Below are 17,958 nucleotides of genomic sequence, written 5' to 3'. Positions count from 1 at the left end.
CAGGGTGGGGTGAAGGGTTGGGAAAAACAGGGAGGGAAGACTGGAGGAGGGAGAGATGGAGGGAGTGTCATGCTTACTCTCAGCAGAAGGGAGGGGAAGGGAAGGAGAGGAGATGGTGTTGGAACCTGGGTGAGAGGCAAACTTAAGGGTCCTGCTCAGGAGAGGGAGGAGAGTTGGAGAGGCTCTTCTCTATTCCTAAGAGCTGCAGCTGCAGATAAGGGCTTCAGCTCCTTCACTACAGGTTAAATTGTTATGGGTGATGTTTAATCTCATTAATTGCTTTGAACAAAGGTCTTGTTCAGGAAGGAAGAGGTGGCCATAAGAACACGTGTCTGTATTGGGAGGGCAGAAGGAAATGGAATCGCTGTGAGAGTGGGGGAAACTTTTCAATGAAAAGGTCTTGGGAAGGACCCTGCTTACCGCAGGTTGGGTGTCTGCCAGACACAGCTCCATTGCCATGATTTGCTCGGGTTGGATTCCCAGCTGGGAGCAGAGCAGGCTGCTCAGCACACTCTGATGTCTCTCTGGCTGCAAACAAAGGGGCAAAGATGAGAGCACCGAGACAGGCATTTCCTGAGACCACCGTCTCCTCCTAAATCTACTTAGAATCGCCATCATGCTAACCAACGAGAGCTGGTTACTAGTCCACCCCCCCTGCCCTATCCTGGGTTCTCTCATTCTACCTCTTACCGAAGAGTTACCGACACTAGACATGTCAGTAGCATCCACATCCAGCGCTTCTCTGTCCAGTTCCTCTTGGACGGATGTGGCAAGAATGGGAAGGCTGCAAGGAGAAAAGACAAAGAAGAGATGAAGAATGCACGAGGCCACCTCCGTCTTGGCTCTGGAGCTCAAGGAGGCAGAATGGTCCTTAACATCCAAACTTCTTCTCTAGAAATGAAAGTTCATCCATCACCATCTTATCCTAAGCTCTGTAGAGACTATTCAATTTTCTAGACCGTTCTCCCAAATAAGCTCCGAACGGTTTACATGAATTTATTCAGATACTTGAGCATTTTTCCCTTTCTGTCTCGGTGGGCTCTCTATCATTAAGTGACTTATGCCCAGGAGCAACGTGGGTTTGAACCCACAACCCCAGGGTACTGAGGCTGCATCACACACACATGTCCCATGATCCTTTGGCGACTGCTACAAATGTCTTGCAGTTACTCAGTCTAACCCAGTGGTCCCAAACTCCAACCCTTTGCAGAGCCACATTTTGGATTTGTAGGTCCTTGGAGGGCCTCAGAAAAAAGAGTTAATGTCTTATTAAAGAAATGAGGTAAAACTCTTTATAGTTTATAAATCTTTCCTTTTGGCTAAGTCTTAATAATAATTTATAGCTAAAGAGACAAATGATCTAGAAACGGTTCTACTGTGATTATGATAAACATACTGAGGGCCTCAAAATAATAATAATAACTTTATTCTTGTATACCGCCATACCCAGGGAGTTCTAGGCGGTTCACATCAATTAATCCAAGTTACAAACAACAATGACGTTGAGGTTAGCAGGAGGAGGGATATACAAGTCTTTGAGGCAGGCCGCGAGTTTGAGACCACTGGTCTAACACTTCTGTCATGGTCCCATTCAGTTTCCTGCAGAGACGATGACTTTCTCGCCAGCCTGGCAACAGAGCCAGGACTTTAACCCTTCCCTCATTTCAGCAACGCTACAGGAAGACATGGGCTCAGAGGTCAAAGGCAGAAGATGAGTCACTGAAGGGAGGGTGGCATTGCAAGGGATGGCGTAGTTTCAATCTGTAGTGGAGGAGGGGTAAAGTCTCAGAGAACCGTCTGCTTCAGGGGCCAAGTATTAAATCAGGATCCAAATCCTGCTACACTTTCTGGGTTTTATCACATGATCAGTGGAGGAGGGGAGAGGGACAGGGGTTACACCATAACCGTCCTAAACATGTTTCTCCAGGTAAGAAACATTTTACTGTAAATACTATATTTAATATTCATTTTCAATCTATCAGATGGATCCAATATAAACATAACAAATGTTTCTTCTAATTCTACAAAATAAGAACATAAGAACTGCCATACTGGGACAGGCCGAAGGTCCATCAAGCCCAGTATCCTGGTGCCACTGCTTACCCTGCTACTATTTGGGTTTTTGCCAGGTACTTGCAACTTTGATTGACCACAGTGAAGACGGGATACTGGGATAGATGGACCCAGTAAGGTTATTTTTATGTCCCAAGCACCTCCCTACATCCCAATTAGTAAACCAGACTCTATGCTGCTTATCCTAGGAACAAGCAGTGGATTTCCTCAAGCCATTCTCTTTTAGGAAATGATCCAGACCATTTTTAAACCCCGCTAAGCTAACTGATTTCAGCACATTCTCCAGCAACAAATTCCAGAGTTTAATTACCCATTGTTTGTGTGAAGAAATATTTTCAATCTACTCCTTAATAACTTCTTTGCATGGGGCAGCTTAAGAGTCTATGAAGCTACGTATAATGGACCAGTTCCCTGCATTTCTGTGCCTTTATGAGTACCCGTGTTCTGCTCTCAATACATTTGGAGCTTTGCTGTTTTGCCTGCCTCTAGGTATGCAGGGAGCAGCAAAATCCCCCCTCCCACCCCACCCCCGATATGCTAGCTGTTCCTAGGTCATAGATCCAGCATCTAGAGGGCTTAATCTCTCCATGCTGAGGCAGTAAATTGCTTCTGGGTTTTTCCTCTCAGGGTAGTAATCCATAGTGACTTTTCACTTGTTGCAGCTGCTGCTAATATAGCGACCAAAGAGGTTATTGCTGGTTTTTTTTTTATTTGCTTACTTTGATTTATATCCCCTCCTCCCAGAAAGCTCAGGGTGGGTTACAGTGGGGCCAAGGTACAATACTACATGTGGAAGGGAACCTAATCGGTCTTATCATTCCCTCCAATTCCCCCACCTGATCACCTTCTTGACTAGATTGTAAGCTCTTGTGAGCAGAGACTGTCTCTTCTGTGTTTTGATGTACAGTATGTCCAGTATATGATTAGGAGTAGTAGCATGGAATGTTGCTACTCTAAGATTCTGGAATCTCGACATTCCAAATAATAGCAACAATTCCAGAATCTCAAAGAACAATAACATTCCGGAATCCGAGAGTACTGGAATCCAGACTCAAAGCCCACTTCTTTGAAGCTGCTTCAATTCCAAACTCCAACCCACCTTCTAAGCACCATCTTGTCCAGTTTGTCTGTCTTGACTAGATTGTAAGCTCTTTGGAGCAGGAACTGTGTTTTGATGTACGGTGCTGTGTATGTCTAGTAGCACTATAGAAATGACAGGAGGACATCCTCGCCTTGCCTCTTCTAGAAGAGCGCATCCCCTCCCTGTACACATTTCAGGCCTGGCTTGCTCTTTTGAGACTGCTCTATGCTAGGGACAGTCCAGCCCTCCTTCTACCCTCCCCCAGCACCCAGCCAAACCCTTGTGAGCACTTACAGGTGCTGCTCTGTGTTGGGTCCAAAGTTCTCATTAATGGTTCTCTGGAGGTGGATGGCCAAGTGAGGGATCCTGAGAATGGGACGATCCACTTTGACCAGCCGCTGCAGTAGCTTTGTTCCATCCTAAATATAAAGCAGAGAGAGGATCTGGCGATCACTTATGAAAATATCACAGACTTAGTAAAGCACATTATACAATTCATGACCATGTCACCTTCAGTTTACAAAACTGATTTTACTGAGAAAAGCAAGAATGAATTTCAGCCAGAGCTGGAAGACAAACAGGGTGAGAAATCACAAAAAGAACAGAACTCAGAGGGGCTTAAAGCAATCTGTCCTAGTAATGGAAGGAGTCCAGAGGCTTTTACCAGCAGGAGCTCATACAACCACTGCTGAGGCTGAACCTTCTTTAAGTACAGTGAGAAGAGACTTAAGGAATGAATTCATAAAATCATGCAACAGAAATCCTACAAAGAGAGAAACTTAAGAGTTTAAAGTATATGTGCTGGAGGAGAAAAGTGTTTCTGGAGTTATAATGGCTGATCATTTGGCATCCATCTTAGGCAGCTAAGATTTAATGCTAAAAAAATGCAAAGTCATATATTTAGGCTGCAAAAACGCAAAGAAATAGTACAGTTTAGGGGATGAAGAACTTTTGTGCATGAAAGAGGAGCGTGACTTGGGTGTGATGATCTTAAGGTGGCCAAACAGGTTGAAAAGGTGACGGTGAAAGCTAGAAGGAAGCTAGGTTGCCTAGGGAGAGGAATGGCCAAGACGAAAAAGGAGGAAAAAGACTTTGGTGAGACCTCATTTAGAATATTGTGTACAATTCTGGAGGCCGCACCTTCAAAAAGATATAAAAAGGATGGAGTCGGTCCAGAGGAAGGCTCCTAAAATGGTGTGTGGTCTTCGTCATAAGGCTTATGGGGACAGAGTTAAAGATCTCAATCTGTAGACTTTGGAGAGGGGAGATAATAATAATAATAATAACAGCTCATATACCGCAATACCGTGAAGTTCTATGCAGTTTACAGAAGATTAAGCAAAGGTAACAAATTGAATTGACTTTAAGAGGGGATATATGATAGAGACGTTTAAATTAATGTAAATGTGCTTGAGTTGAGTCTCTTTCATTTGAAAGAAAGTTCTGGAATGAGGAGATATAGGATGAAAGCGATAGATTTAGAAGTAACCTCAGAAAGTATTTTTTCCCGAGAAAGGGTGGTGAATGCATGGAACAGCCTCCTGGTGGAGGTGATGGAGATGAACAGTGTATCTGAATTCAAGGGAGAGGAGAAGAGAGTGGATGGCATGATTAGGCAGACTAGAAAGGCCATAAGCTCTTTTTAAAGTTTCTCTGATATTCAGAATCTATGTGAATTTGGAGGAAGGCCAAGAAGAAAATATTTCTGCATTGAGGCAGTGGTAAAGTCCTTGAAGAGCCACCAGTAAAATCACAGGATCTAAACACAGCCTGAATAAAACGAGAGGGAGGGAGCTGCAGGGTGTGCAAGTGTCACTGGAGCAGATTCAGGAAGGCTAAAGTGGAGTAGCCTAGTGGCTAGTGCAGTGGCCTGTGAACCTGGGTTTGATTCCCGCTGCAGCGCCTTGTGACTCTGGCCAAGTCACTTAAACTGCTTGGATTGTAACTGCAGAAAAGCGGCCTGTCAAATCTTATCTCCTTTTCATGCAATAGGACCCATTTGAATAGAAAATCCATATGACCTCATGTTGCATCAGTCACCCCAGGAGGAGGGAGGGAGCAGGGCTGAATCACAGGGCGCAGTGGGGGTGGAGGAGCTACTTTGCCAAATCAATACGTGGAAGGCTTCTAGGGACAGAAGGGTTAAGTGGCTTGTCCAAGGTCACAAAAAGTGGGAAAAGCAGGATTTGGTCCCTGGGCTTCACACGTACTTAACGTACTGCTTTTACAACCAAGGATCTGGATGTCTATGGGGAGGAATTCAGGGAACCGAAGCAGAGACCGGGAGAGGGTGCTACAAAGCAGGGGGTAGTTACAGGGCTGCAGGATCTTGCCATGCTTACCTTAATGATCACTCTGCCAGCGATGGTGAGATCTCGATCGAACCAAGTGTTCCAAATGCCGCCACCATAACACTCTACTCCCACCTGCACATACCCCGCCTGTCCCCTCTTCGATTTGCGCTTCACCTGCAAGAGATCCAAAGTTCACCTCGTACCTAGTTAGAGCACATTAAAACCAAGGGATTCCCATCCCACCAGCCTGTCATTTCACTGTTTGACCTGTAGAAGGCACCATAATTCTCCTGGCTCCGCTGGCCTTACAGTTAGAACGTAGCTTACTAAGATGTGGAAATAAGAGCTGTGACACACTTCCTTGAATGTGTCATACTATTAGGGAAAGGGATTGTACAACCACACTGAAAGCGGTTTACATACAGGTGGGCTGACAATCCATCTAATGTACCTGGGGCCGTGGAGGATTAAGCGACTTGCCCAGGGTCACAGGGTGTGAACCCACAACCACAGGGAGCTGTGCCACATGAGTGATGGGCCCATTCCTCATACTGCTTGCACGCGTCTACTTTTCCTTAAAGCTGTATACTTGCAGTCCTGCCCCCGACCATGCATATGTGTTGGGGGGGGGTCTGGAAGCTCCTTACCCTTAGGCAGGGACTGTCTGTATGAGCTCCAATTAAGCTGAATCCATTCCCGGGTTTATACTCTCCCCCAACAGCAAAAGCCACAATAGTGGAGTAATTTCTGGTCACGAAGTACTGAAAAAGAAGGAAATGATTATTATAATGGTTAATATCTAAACCGCATGATCCAGTGAGGGACAACTCAAGTCGATTGTACTAGAAAGAAGAAGGTGCAAGTTTCACACTGAAAAGGTTCAGGGTAACAGGAATCGAACTTCCTGTCCAGGTAGAAAATAGCAGCCAATGTGCATCCCCCTCCCCCCATTAGAGCTTTTTAAGCCTGTTGCAAGGCAACCTATGCCCCCCCCACCCCCACCCCACCAACCCTGAGAGGAACAAAGCCCATTTCCCATCATACTATTACCTTTCGGTCCGGTTTGATATCCCAGTGATCCGTCTCCTTCAGCTCCTGGAATCCAGCCTGTTGAAGGCGGCTTTTACACTCTTCCACCACTACAACAGGAAAAATGTCAGACAGCATTACAGCCCCTCATTACAACTAAAATCCAAGTTGTAAGTACCCAATCTATCCCACAGTCCATAGATCGCTCATTGTTCAGACCCAGAAATAAGATATGCCCTTCCCAAGTCTCCCCGTCTCGGAGCTGGACGAAGCCCATTACAAATCCAAGTGTGCTATAAAAAGATAAGAGCTGCTATACTGGGACAGACCAAAGGTCCATCAAGCCCAGTATCTGTTTCCAACAGTGGCCAACCCAGGTCCAAGTACCCGGCAGAAACCCAAAGAGCAGCAACACTCCAGAGCTGAGATTGTGATGTCATAATGCCTCATTCCACCAATGGCTAAGAGCCAACCTCAGCAGTGATGTCACAATGGCTTCATTGTCCTATACATAAGAACATAAGAATTGCCAACTGGGACAGACCGAAGGTCCATCAAGCCCAGTCTCCTGTTTCCAACAGTGGCCAACCCAGGTCCAAGTACCCGGCAGAAACCCAAAGAGTAGCAACATTCCAGAGCTGAGATTGTGATGTCATAATGTCTCATTCCACTAATGCCTAAGAGCCAACCTCACCAGTGATGTCACAATGGCTTGATTGTCCTAGACTTGGCTCGCATAAGAGTTGCCGGACTGGGACAGACCGAAGGTCCATCAAGCCCAGTATCTTGTTTCCAACAGTGGCCAACCCAATTACCCGGCAAGATCCCAAAAGAGTAAAACAGATTTTATGCTGCTTATCCTAAGTCCCAAGTACCTGGCAAGATGAACTGCTTTAATCGCAATGTGACAACACATTTCACAGAGTAATTGTGACCTGAGCAAAAATCCTTGTCTCCAAAATACTCTTATTAGTTCCATAGGGTATCCCTCATATTTGACGATAACCATTCCCTAGCTTTTCCTTTTCTCTCAATCATATCCTCTCTCTTTTTCCCTGGAACCCCTTTTTAAAACCTGGCATAACATTGGCCGCCCTCCAATCTTCAGATACTACAGACAATTGCAGCGACAGGTTACAGATCACTAACAGCAGGTCAGCAATTTCTTGTTTAAGTTCTTTTAGTACCTTGGGAAGCAGAAACCCAAGGTAGAACTACACAATGGGAGGGATGTTATTAAATGAGAATACCCAAGAAAAGGACTTGGGGGTAATGGTGGACAAGTCAATGAAGCCGTCGGCACAGTGCGTAGCAGCCGCTAAGAGAGCGAATAGAATGCTAGGTATAATTAAGAAGGGTATTACAACCAGAACGAAAGAAGTTATCCTGCCGTTGTATCGGGCGATGGTGCTTCCGCATCTGGAGTACTGCATCCAATATTGGTCGCCGTACCTTAAGAAGAATATGGCGTTACTCGAGAGGGTTCAGAGGAGAGCGACAAAAACCTTTCATACACTGAGAGACTGGAGAAACTGGGATTCTTTTCCCTGGAGAAGAGGAGACTTAGAGGGGATATGATAGAGACTTACAAGATCATGAAGGGCATAGAGAGAGTAGAGAGGGACAGAAAAAGAGAGAGAAAGGGAGACAGAGAGAGAGCTAGAAAGAAAGAAAGAGAGAAATGGAGAGAGATAGAGATAAAGATTGGAGAAACTGGGATTCTTTTCCCTGGAGAAGAGGAGACTTAGAGGGGATATGATAGAGACTTATAAGATCATGAAGGGCATAGAGAGAGTAGAGAGGGACAGAAAAAGAGAGAGAAAGGGAGACAGAAAGAAATATAGAGAGAGAGCTAGAAAGAAAGAAAGAGAGAGAGAAATGGAGAGAGATAGAGATAGAGAAAGATTGGAGAAACTGGGACTCTTTCCCCTGGAGAAGAGGAGACTTAGAGGGGATATGATAGAGACTTACAAGATCATGAAGGGCATAGAGAGAGTAGAGAGGGACAGAAAGAGAGAGAGATACAGAGAGAGAGAAAGGGAGAGAAACAGAGAGAGAAAGGGAAAGACACAGAAATAGAGAGAGAGAGAGAGAGAGAGATAGACAGAGAAAGATTGGAGGAACTGGGACTTTTATCCCTGGAGAAGAGGAGACTTAGAGGGGATATGATAGAGACTTATAAGATCATGAAGGGCATAGAGAGAGTAGAGAGGGACAGAAAAAGAGAGAGAAAGGGAGATAGAGAGAAATAGAGAGAGAGAGCTAGAAAGAAAGAAAGAGAGAAATGGAGAGAGATAGAGATAGAGAAAGATTGGAGAAACTGGGACTCTTTCCCCTGGAGAAGAGGAGACTTAGAGGGGATATGATAGAGACTTATAAGATCATGAAGGGCATAGAGAGAGTAGAGAGGGACAGATTCTTCAAACTTTCAAAACATAAAAGAACAAGAGAGCATTCAGAAAAGTTGAAAGGGGACAGATTCAAAACGAATGCTAGGAAGTTCTTCTTTACCCAACGTGTGGCGGACACCTGGAATGCGCTTCCAGAGGGCATAATAGGGCAGAGTACGGTACTGGGGTTCAAGAAAGAATTGGACAATTTCCTGCTGGAAAAGGGGATAGAGGGGTATAGATAGAGGATTACTGCACAGGTCCTGGACCTGTTGGGCTGCTGCGTGAGCGGACTGCTGGGCACGATGGACCTCAGGTCTGACCCAGCGGAGGCTTTGCTTATGTTCTTTTGTTCTTATGTATACCATCCGGTCCAGGCGATTTATCACTTTTTAACTTGTCGATTTAGCTTAGTACATCTCCCAGATCACCGAGATTTCTTTCAGTTCCTCCGCATCATCATCCTTGAAAACCATTTCTGGTTCAGGTAGATCTCTTACATCTTCTTCCATAAAGACCAAAACAAAGAATTCATTCAGTCTCCCCTTATCCCCCCTGAGCACCCCTTTTACTCCTTGATCATCCAACAGTTCCACAGATTCCCTCACAGGTTTTCTGCTTCTGATGTACCTAAAAAAATTGCTATGAGTTTTTTCCTCTTTTGCAAGTTTCTCTTCATATTCTCTCTTAGCTGTCTTTATCAATGCTTTGCATCTAACTTGTCTGCTATTGAGACAGACATAGGGGAAGCCACTGCTTGCCCTGGATTGGTAGCATGGAATGTTGTTACTCTTTGGGGATTCCGCATGGAATTCTGCTACAATTTGGGGCTTTGGAATCTTGCTACTCTTTGAGATTTGGGAATGTCACTACTGTTTGGGGTTCTGCCAGGTACTTGTGAACTGGATTTGCCACTGTTGGAATCCGGATACTGGGCTAGAGGGACCACTGTTGCTTCTTATTTTCTTCATTTGGTTCCTTTTACCATTCTTTGAAGGAAGGCTTGAAAAATGGTCAGTGATCTCAGTATGTATACTTTGATGAAAAGGCAGGAGAGGGGAGATACGATAGAGATGTTAAAATACCTACATGGCAAACATGCGCAAGACACGAGTCTCTTTTGATTGAAAGGAATGATGGGGCTTAGGATGAAGGTGAAAGAGGATAAATTCAGAAGGAACCTCAGAAAATACTTTATCAAGGAAAGGATGGTGAATGCTCCAAATGGCCTCCCATTGGAGATGATGGAGGTAAAAAGTGTATCTGAATTCAAATGAGCTTGGGCTAAGTAAGTTGGATTTCTAAGAGAGAAGAAGCGCTAGTAGATGGTTTGGTAAGCAGAAGTATTTTAACAGTCTCTGGCTTCTTCTCCATTCTTTTCTTAATAATGTCTAACTTTCTCTTTGCAATTATCTTGGGGTAGTAACTCTAAATGCAACCTAATGTCATATACTTGTAGCACAGATATTGCCCCAATGGCAGTGCTGACACTTCTTCTCAGAGGCAAACTTCCTGCCTTCCCTTTCTCACTATTCCGTAGTGTAAAAATTGCTTGTCTGATCTCCCTCCCAAGCAGCAGAACCAGCACCACTGAAGCCAGACTTGACCTCGTGCTCTTCTGCCAACCCCTTTACAAGACCGCCCACATCAGCCAGGCTTAGGGGCAGAGCTCTGGCTCTTAGAGAAAGGTGCATCGGGGTAGAGCCAGGAGACAGTGGTGAGCTTGCTGCTCACACCTGGAGTCAGAAGTTCAAGTTAGAGGGTCGCCTGGGGAGGTGTGGAGGAGGGAGAAAACAAGGGCAGGGGAAGCAAGAGAGCAGCACAGGGTCAGGCTCGCACATACCATGGTAGGGAGATACTCCGCGGTTCAGGAACTTCAGGAACTCCTTGGCGGCACCATAAACCGCATCCTTGGTCACAACAGCCTTTGGAACAGAACAAAACACAAATATCCACCAGGCTCCAATTCTACAATGTAAAGCAGAGACCCTTCCAGACCAGAGGCAGCCCAGACCCCAGGTGACACCGCTGTCCACCAGAGACAGCCAAGACCCTTCACCACCAGAGCAGCTGAGACCCCAGAAGAGACCCTTCCCCACCAGAGCAGCCAATATCCATCTCTACAAACGAAAGACCAGGCCAGAGGCACCCAAGACCTTTCCCCACCAGAGCAGCTGAGACCCCAGAAGAGATCCTTCCTCACCAGAGCAGCCGAGATCCCTGGCAAGAACCTTCCCCACCAGAACAGCCTAGACCTCTGATGAGATCCTTCCCCCACCAGAGGCAGGCAAGACCCTTCACCACCAGAGCAGCTGAGACCCCAGAAGAGACCCTTCCCTACCAGAGCAGCCAATATCCTTCTCTACAAATGAAAGACCCGGCCAGAGGCACCCAAGACCCTTCCCCACCAGAGCAGCTGAGACCCCAGGAGATATCCTTCCCACAAGAGCAGCCGAGTTCCCTGGCAAGAACCTTCCCCACCAGAACAGCCCAGACCTCTGATGAGATCCTTCCCCCACCAGAGGCAGGCAAGACCCTTCACCACCAGAGCAGCTGAGACCCCAGAAGAGACCCTTCCCTACCAGAGCAGCCAATATCCTTCTCTACAAATGAAAGACCCGGCCAGAGGCACCCAAGACCCTTCCCCACCAGAGCAGCTGAGACCCCAGCAGATATCCTTCCCACAAGAGCAGCCGAGTTCCCTGGTGAGATCATTCCCCACCAGAGGCAACAAACACCCTTCCCCAACAGAGGCAGCTGAGATCCCAGGTGAGATCCTTCTCTACAAGCGAAAGACCCGGCCAGGGGCACCTGAGACCCTTCCCACCAGAGGCAGCTGAGATCCCAGGTGAGATCCTTCTTTAAAAACGAAAGACCCAGCTAGAACCACCCGAGTCCCTTCCCCACCTAAGATCCCTGGTGAGATCCTTCTCTACAAGTGAAAGATCCGGCCAGAGGCACTCGAGACCCTTCCCTACTAGAGCTGCTGAGACCATTTCCTACCAGAGGCAGTTGAGATCCCAGGTGAGATCCTTCTCCACAAGCGAAAGACCCGGCCAGAGGCACCCAAGACCCTTCCCCATCAGAGCAGCTAAGACCCCAGGAGAGATCCTTCCCCACCAGAACAGCCGAGATCCCTTGTGAGATCCTTCCCTACAAGCGAAAGACCCTGCCTGAAGCAGCCAAGACCCTTCCCCACCAGAGCAGCTGAGACCCCAGGAGAGACCCTTCCTACCAGAGACAGCTGAGATCCCAGGTGAGATCCTTCTCTACAAGCGAAAGACCGGGCCAGAGCCACACGAGACCCTTCCCCACCAGAGCAGCTGAGACCTCAGGAGAGACCCTTCCCCAGCAGAGCAGCTGAGACCTCAGGAAAGACCCTTCCCCACCAGAGCAGCTGAGACCCTTCCCCACCAAAGCATCTGAGCCCTCAGGAGAGACCCTTCCCCACCAGAGCAGCTGAGACCCTTCCCCACCAGAGCAGCTGAGACCTCAGGAAAGACCCTTCCCCACCAGAGCAGCTGAGACCCTTCCCCACCAGAGCAGCTGAGACCTGAGGAAAGACCCTTCCCCACCAGAGACAGCTGAGATCCCAGGTGAGATCCTTCTCTACAAGCGAAAGACCGGGCCAGAGCCACACGAGACCCTTCCCCACCAGAGCAGCTGAGACCTCAGGAGAGACCCTTCCCCAGCAGAGCAGCTGAGACCTCAGGAAAGACCCTTCCCCACCAGAGCAGCTGAGACCCTTCCCCACCAAAGCATCTGAGCCCTCAGGAGAGACCCTTCCCCACCAGAGCAGCTGAGACCTGAGGAAAGACCCTTCCCCACCAGAGACAGCTGAGATCCCAGGTGAGATCCTTCTCTACAAGCGAAAGACCGGGCCAGAGCCACACGAGACCCTTCCCCACCAGAGCAGCTGAGACCTCAGGAAAGACCCTTCCCCACCAGAGCAGCTGAGACCCCAAGAGAGACCCTTCCCCACCAGAGCAGCTGAGACCTCAGGAGAGACCCTTCCCCACCAGAGGCAGCTGAGACCCCAGGAGAGACCCTTCCCCACCAGAGCAGCCGAGATCCCTGGTGAGATCCTTCTCTACAACCCGAGACCCTTCCCCAACTGCGGAGAAGCCCTGGTGCCATCGGAGGGCTCTTGTTAGGAGATCGCCCTGCCCCCACCCCTCATGCCGGTGGCCTTAAGCTTCCCCTCCCCCCTCGCCCTCCCCTTGGGTCGCGCGGTGTGGAAAGGACGGTCACCTGCATCCCGAGCGGCCTCCGAGTGCCCAGCCTACGACGACAAACGCGCTCAGGCCTCAACCGGCGGCGAAACGAAAGGAAAACGGAGCAAAGCAAGCTGCACCCAGAACCCGCCTCCTCTTCTCAGCTCCGCCCCTGTCCACTCCCCTCCCCTGCCGCTTCGCCCAGATCTGCTCCTTCTCCTCTCAGCTCCGCCCCTGCCGCTCCGCCCAGCTCTCCTCCTCCTTCGCTCAGTTCCGCCCCCGTCTCCTCCCCTCCAGCTTCAATACCCGCCCAGTCCCGTCAGCTCCGCCCCTGTCCACTCCCCTCCCCTGCCGCTTCGCCCAGATCTGCTCCTTCTCCTCTCAGCTCCGCCCCTTTCCACTCCCCTCCCCTGCCGCTCCGACCAGGTCTCCTCCTCCGCTCAGCTCCGCCCCTTTCCACTCCCCTCCCCTGCCGCTCCGCCCAGATCTGCTCCTTCTCCTCTCAGCTCCGCCCCTGCCGCTCCGCCCAGCTCTCCTCCTCCTTCGCTCAGTTCCGCCCCCGTCTCCTCCCCTCCAGCTTCAATACCCGCCCAGTCCCGTCAGCTCCGCCCCTGTCGCTCCGACCAGGTCTCCTCCTCCGCTCAGCTCCGCCCCTTTCCACTCCCCTTCCCTGCCGCTCCGCCCAGATCTGCTCCTTCTCCTCTCAGCTCCGCCCCTGTCCACTCCCCTCTCCTGCCGCTCCGCCCAGATCTGCTCCTTATCCTCTCAGCTCCGCCCCTGTCCACTCCCCTCTCCTGCCGCCCCGCCCAGATCTGCTCCTTCTCCTCTCAGCTCCGCCCCTGCCGCTCCGCCCAGGTCTCCTCCTCCTTCGCTCAGTTCCGCCCCCGTCTCCTCCAGCTTCAATACCCGCCCAGTCCCGTCAGCCCCGCCCCGCCGCCTCCTCCTTTCGGCCCGGGGCAGCCTGAGGCCAAATACTCCTGTGCTGGCGAACGGGTTGCGCTTAGCAGGGAACCTCTAAGGCCACTCCCGATTGTAAGCTCTCCGGAGCAGGGACTGTTTGCTAGCGCTATAGAAATGAAAGAAACCCAGCGTAAGAGATTTAGTGCTACCTTTTGATTGGACATTGAAATTCTTGATGTCCCTTTATGCTGACCACCAAAGCCTTCCTTTCCACCAGGGGTGTCAAAGTCCCTCCTTGAGGGCCGCAATCCAGTCGGGTTTTCAGGATTTCATGAGATCTATGTGCATGCACTGCTTTCAAAGCATATTCGTTGGGGAAATCCTGAAACCCCGACTGGATTGCGGCCCTCAAGGAGGGACTTTGAGATCCCTGCTTTCCACGAAGAAATCCTTTCTCAATGACACTCCCCCCTCCCCCCCAAAAAGAAGATCCCCCCTTGCCATCTCTGGGCCTTACTGGGTCAGCCCTGTAGCCCGTGCTCACAATGGCCAATCCAGGTCACTAGTACCTGGCCAAAACCCAAGGAGTCGCAATATTGCATGCTACCAATCCAGGGTAGACTCGATCAAATAAACAAAAATAGGGCAAAAAACCTCTCTAAATAATAAAGAGTGAAGTGATTAGAGAAATGATGTCTGAAGCCACTAAGGAGTAATCACTCAGGTGTTCAGAATTACATACTTTCAACTATATACAACTGTCAGAGAAATGGAGGTGATAACAGGGGAGACCCCAACACTACCACCTCACCGCCCAATCATGGCATAATCAAAAATTAGTTGTAAAACTTATTACTCTTGTAAATGCTTTAGTGCTCAAGGCTACATTTTTGTAATCTTTTTTAAAACTTATGAACGTTATGTTATTGGTCTGGACAGCAAACCTATCTTATAGCTTGCAGGTTCCAACGTGACACGTTTCGTTCCTGCCTCAGGGAACCAATAAAGAGTTTGAAAATTTTCAAAGCATATGGGCGCGAAAAAACTCAAACTAAATGCTTCTAACATGTATCAGCTTATTTGTGAACCTATGAGGACAGATTTATTTTTTCAATAAACCAGCGAGTCCCAAACCCATTGACAGGTGCTCCAGCCAATCAGGTTTTCAGGATATCCCCATTAAATATACTCCCTTCTTGGTATTCATGTCCTGAAATCCTATCTGGTCGGAGCTCCCCAAAACACCGTCAGAACAGGGGAGGCCACAGGGGCCATGGGCTCCCCAAAAAATGGTGCCCGCTCACCCAGCTCCCGGCATTGTACCTTAAATCTTTGGGCAGCCGCCACGCAGCATCAACGAGCAGGCCTTCCTTCTACTTCCGGGAACAGGCCTGCTCCTTGACGCTGCGAAGCAGCTGCCCCAAGACTTAAAACTACAGCACGGGAAGTCGGAAGTACCGCAGGATTCCGCTGGGGCCAGGGCAGAGCTTCTGGGCCCCCCCAAACAGGACAGCGTTCTGGTCCTGGTCCACGTTGCCTGTGCTGCTCAGGTCACATTTCTTATCTGGTGGCAGGATATGACATAGTTTGTTACAGCTGTTGTCTCTTCCTTCCTGCTAGTTTTGGAAAGTGTCAGTTTCTCTTTCTTCAGTCCCGCTTCTTGAAGTTTCCAGTTCGGTTTGTGACTGCCTCTTGCCGTTGTGGTCACTAATTCTGTATTTGGTGAGGGCCTGTCTGTATTCCACATGTGGCACTGAGGTGAGGGGATTTGCTAGCCTGGATGTTTGTGTGGCGATCTGTAGCTCTCTGGTTTGATCTGTGTTCCAGCCTTCTCAAATCTGTGTATTTTGGGACAATTCTGCTAAAGGTGCCCTGAAGACTTGGGGTGGAAGCCTATCCAGCTGCCCAGATTCCGTTGTGGAATACTAGCATACACGCCTAACATAGATGCAGTAGGGACACAGATACCTTCCACAAATCTATGCTACTCATGTAAGTGGGAACCCTGCCCAGGCTTCACCCAGTAGGGTTTCATCTTCCTGTCACTCACACAGCACTGACGCATCTTGCAGCCACTTCCATGGGCAAGTTTACATTTAAGGGTATACGGTCAAACTTTTTATATATGTACATGTCCCTGCTTATAGAAATGTGTCTAGAATAAGTATGGTATTGCCCTTCCTGTCTTTTCGTAAGAGGAAGTGAATCAAGGCCTAAACTTCTGTGGAACCTACCTGAAACTGTTCCTGCAATTTCTTCTACAATGGCACAGTACAACCACAAGAGGGCAGCGCTGTGTGAAGGAAGCAAAGTTGCTGCAAAACCCAGGTGTTCATTGGTGCAGAGATTTCACCAGTACTGATCCCCTCCCCAGCACCCCATTCTATTCTCCCAACACAGTTCTGCCTAGATTCCTCACTCTTATCATGCACCATCATTGCTATTAACATAGAAGCATGATGGCCCATCCAGCCTGACCATCGCAGTAACCATTATCTCTTCTTCTCTCCATGAGATCTCACATGCCTAGGGTTACCAGATGTCTGGATTTCACCTAATATGTCTTCCTTTTTGAGGACATGTCCAGGGGTATGGATGGCTTTTCAAAACCTGTCACTTTGTCCAGGTTTTGAAAAGCTTCCTCGAAATTGTGTCAGGGGAAGGACATCTGCACATATCCGAATGCAGGCAGCGGGGGTGGGGCTAGGGTGGGATCAGGGGGCAGGACTGGGGCATAATGGAGAGGGGATGGGTGGAACTATGCAGGCCTGGAGGCTGCATCTAGGGTCCAGATTTTACTAAAGTAAAATCTGGTAACCCTACACATGCCAATCCCAGGCTTTCTTGAATTCAGACATAGTCTCTGTCTCCACCACCTCTTCCAGGAAACTGTTCCACGCGTCTACCACTCTTTCTGTAAAAAAGTATTTCCTCAGATTACACCTGAGCCTATCACCTCTTCACTTCATCCTATGCTAGAGCTTCCTTTCAAATGGAAGAGGCTCAACTCATGCACATTTACACCACATAGGTATTTAAATGTCTCTACCATATCTCTCCTCTCCTGCCTTCTTCCAAAGTATACATATTGAGATCTTTAAGTGTGTCTCCATACGTCTTATGACGAAGACCATACACCATTTTAGTACCCTTCTTCTAGATCAACTCCATCCTTATACAATGGCATCCTTTTTCCTCCTTTTTCCTACTGGCCATACCTCTCCCTATGCAACCTAGCATCCTTCTAGCTTTCGCCGTTACCTTTTCAACCTCTTTGGCCACCTTAAGAGACGGAAATGAGGAACGCCAACCTAGATGTGGTGGCGATATCCGAGACCTGGCTCACGGACTCCCATGGCTGGGACATGGTCATACCGGGTTATAACTTGCTTCGCCGAGACAGGGAGGGCAAATTGGGAGGAGGGGTAGCACTATATACCAAAGATGACATTAAAGTCACCAGAATCGCAGATGTCAGGTACACAGGGGAATCCCTTTGGGTGAATCTGGCTAGGGGGAAGGACAAATGCCTGTATCTTGGTGTAGTATACAGACCCCCAAGACAGCAGGATGACCTGGATATGAAATTAATCGAGGATATAGAGAATATCACCTTGCGTGGGGACACTGTATTGTTAGGTGACTTCAATATGCCTGATGTGGACTGGACCACACTTTCCTCTGTGTCCAACAGCAGCAGAAGGCTATTAAACTCTATTCAGGGAGCACGACTCAGGCAACTGGTATTGGAGCCAACAAGGGATCGGGCAATACTGGACCTGATACTTACCAATGGAGAAAGTGTCACAGAGGTCTCGGTGGGCGACAGGTTGGCCTCCAGTGACCACGACATGGTATGGTTCAATCTCAGGAAAGGTTTCACAAAATCTAACACATTAACCAAGGTCCTCAGCTTCAAGGACGCTAACTTCGAGGGCATGGGGGATTTCATCCATCAGGCGCTGCATAACCGAGCA

The 17,958-nt window shown here is 48.6% G+C and overlaps 1 protein-coding gene across 1 annotated transcript in view; it reads right to left on the bottom strand.

Moving 5' to 3' along the window:
- DNPEP (aspartyl aminopeptidase) overlaps positions 1–13,253 on the bottom strand; it is a 41,644-nt gene extending 28,391 nt beyond the window's left edge. The window contains exons 1-8 of the mRNA XM_033946359.1: positions 13,119–13,253; positions 10,711–10,792; positions 6,499–6,587; positions 6,096–6,209; positions 5,497–5,622; positions 3,449–3,573; positions 691–784; positions 421–528 (exon numbers count right to left, since the gene is read on the bottom strand). Of these exons, the coding sequence (XP_033802250.1) occupies positions 421–528; positions 691–784; positions 3,449–3,573; positions 5,497–5,622; positions 6,096–6,209; positions 6,499–6,587; positions 10,711–10,792; positions 13,119–13,124 (744 nt within the window). The 5' untranslated portion in view covers positions 13,125–13,253. The remainder of the gene's footprint in view (positions 1–420; positions 529–690; positions 785–3,448; positions 3,574–5,496; positions 5,623–6,095; positions 6,210–6,498; positions 6,588–10,710; positions 10,793–13,118) is intronic.
- Positions 13,254–17,958: the final 4,705 nt, after the last annotated feature.

This window comes from Geotrypetes seraphini, chromosome 5 (assembly GCF_902459505.1).
Source record: "Geotrypetes seraphini chromosome 5, aGeoSer1.1, whole genome shotgun sequence".
NCBI lineage: Eukaryota > Metazoa > Chordata > Amphibia > Gymnophiona > Dermophiidae > Geotrypetes > Geotrypetes seraphini.
Note: the sequence above shows the minus strand (reverse complement) of the source record. Positions and strands in the feature narration are given on the sequence as shown.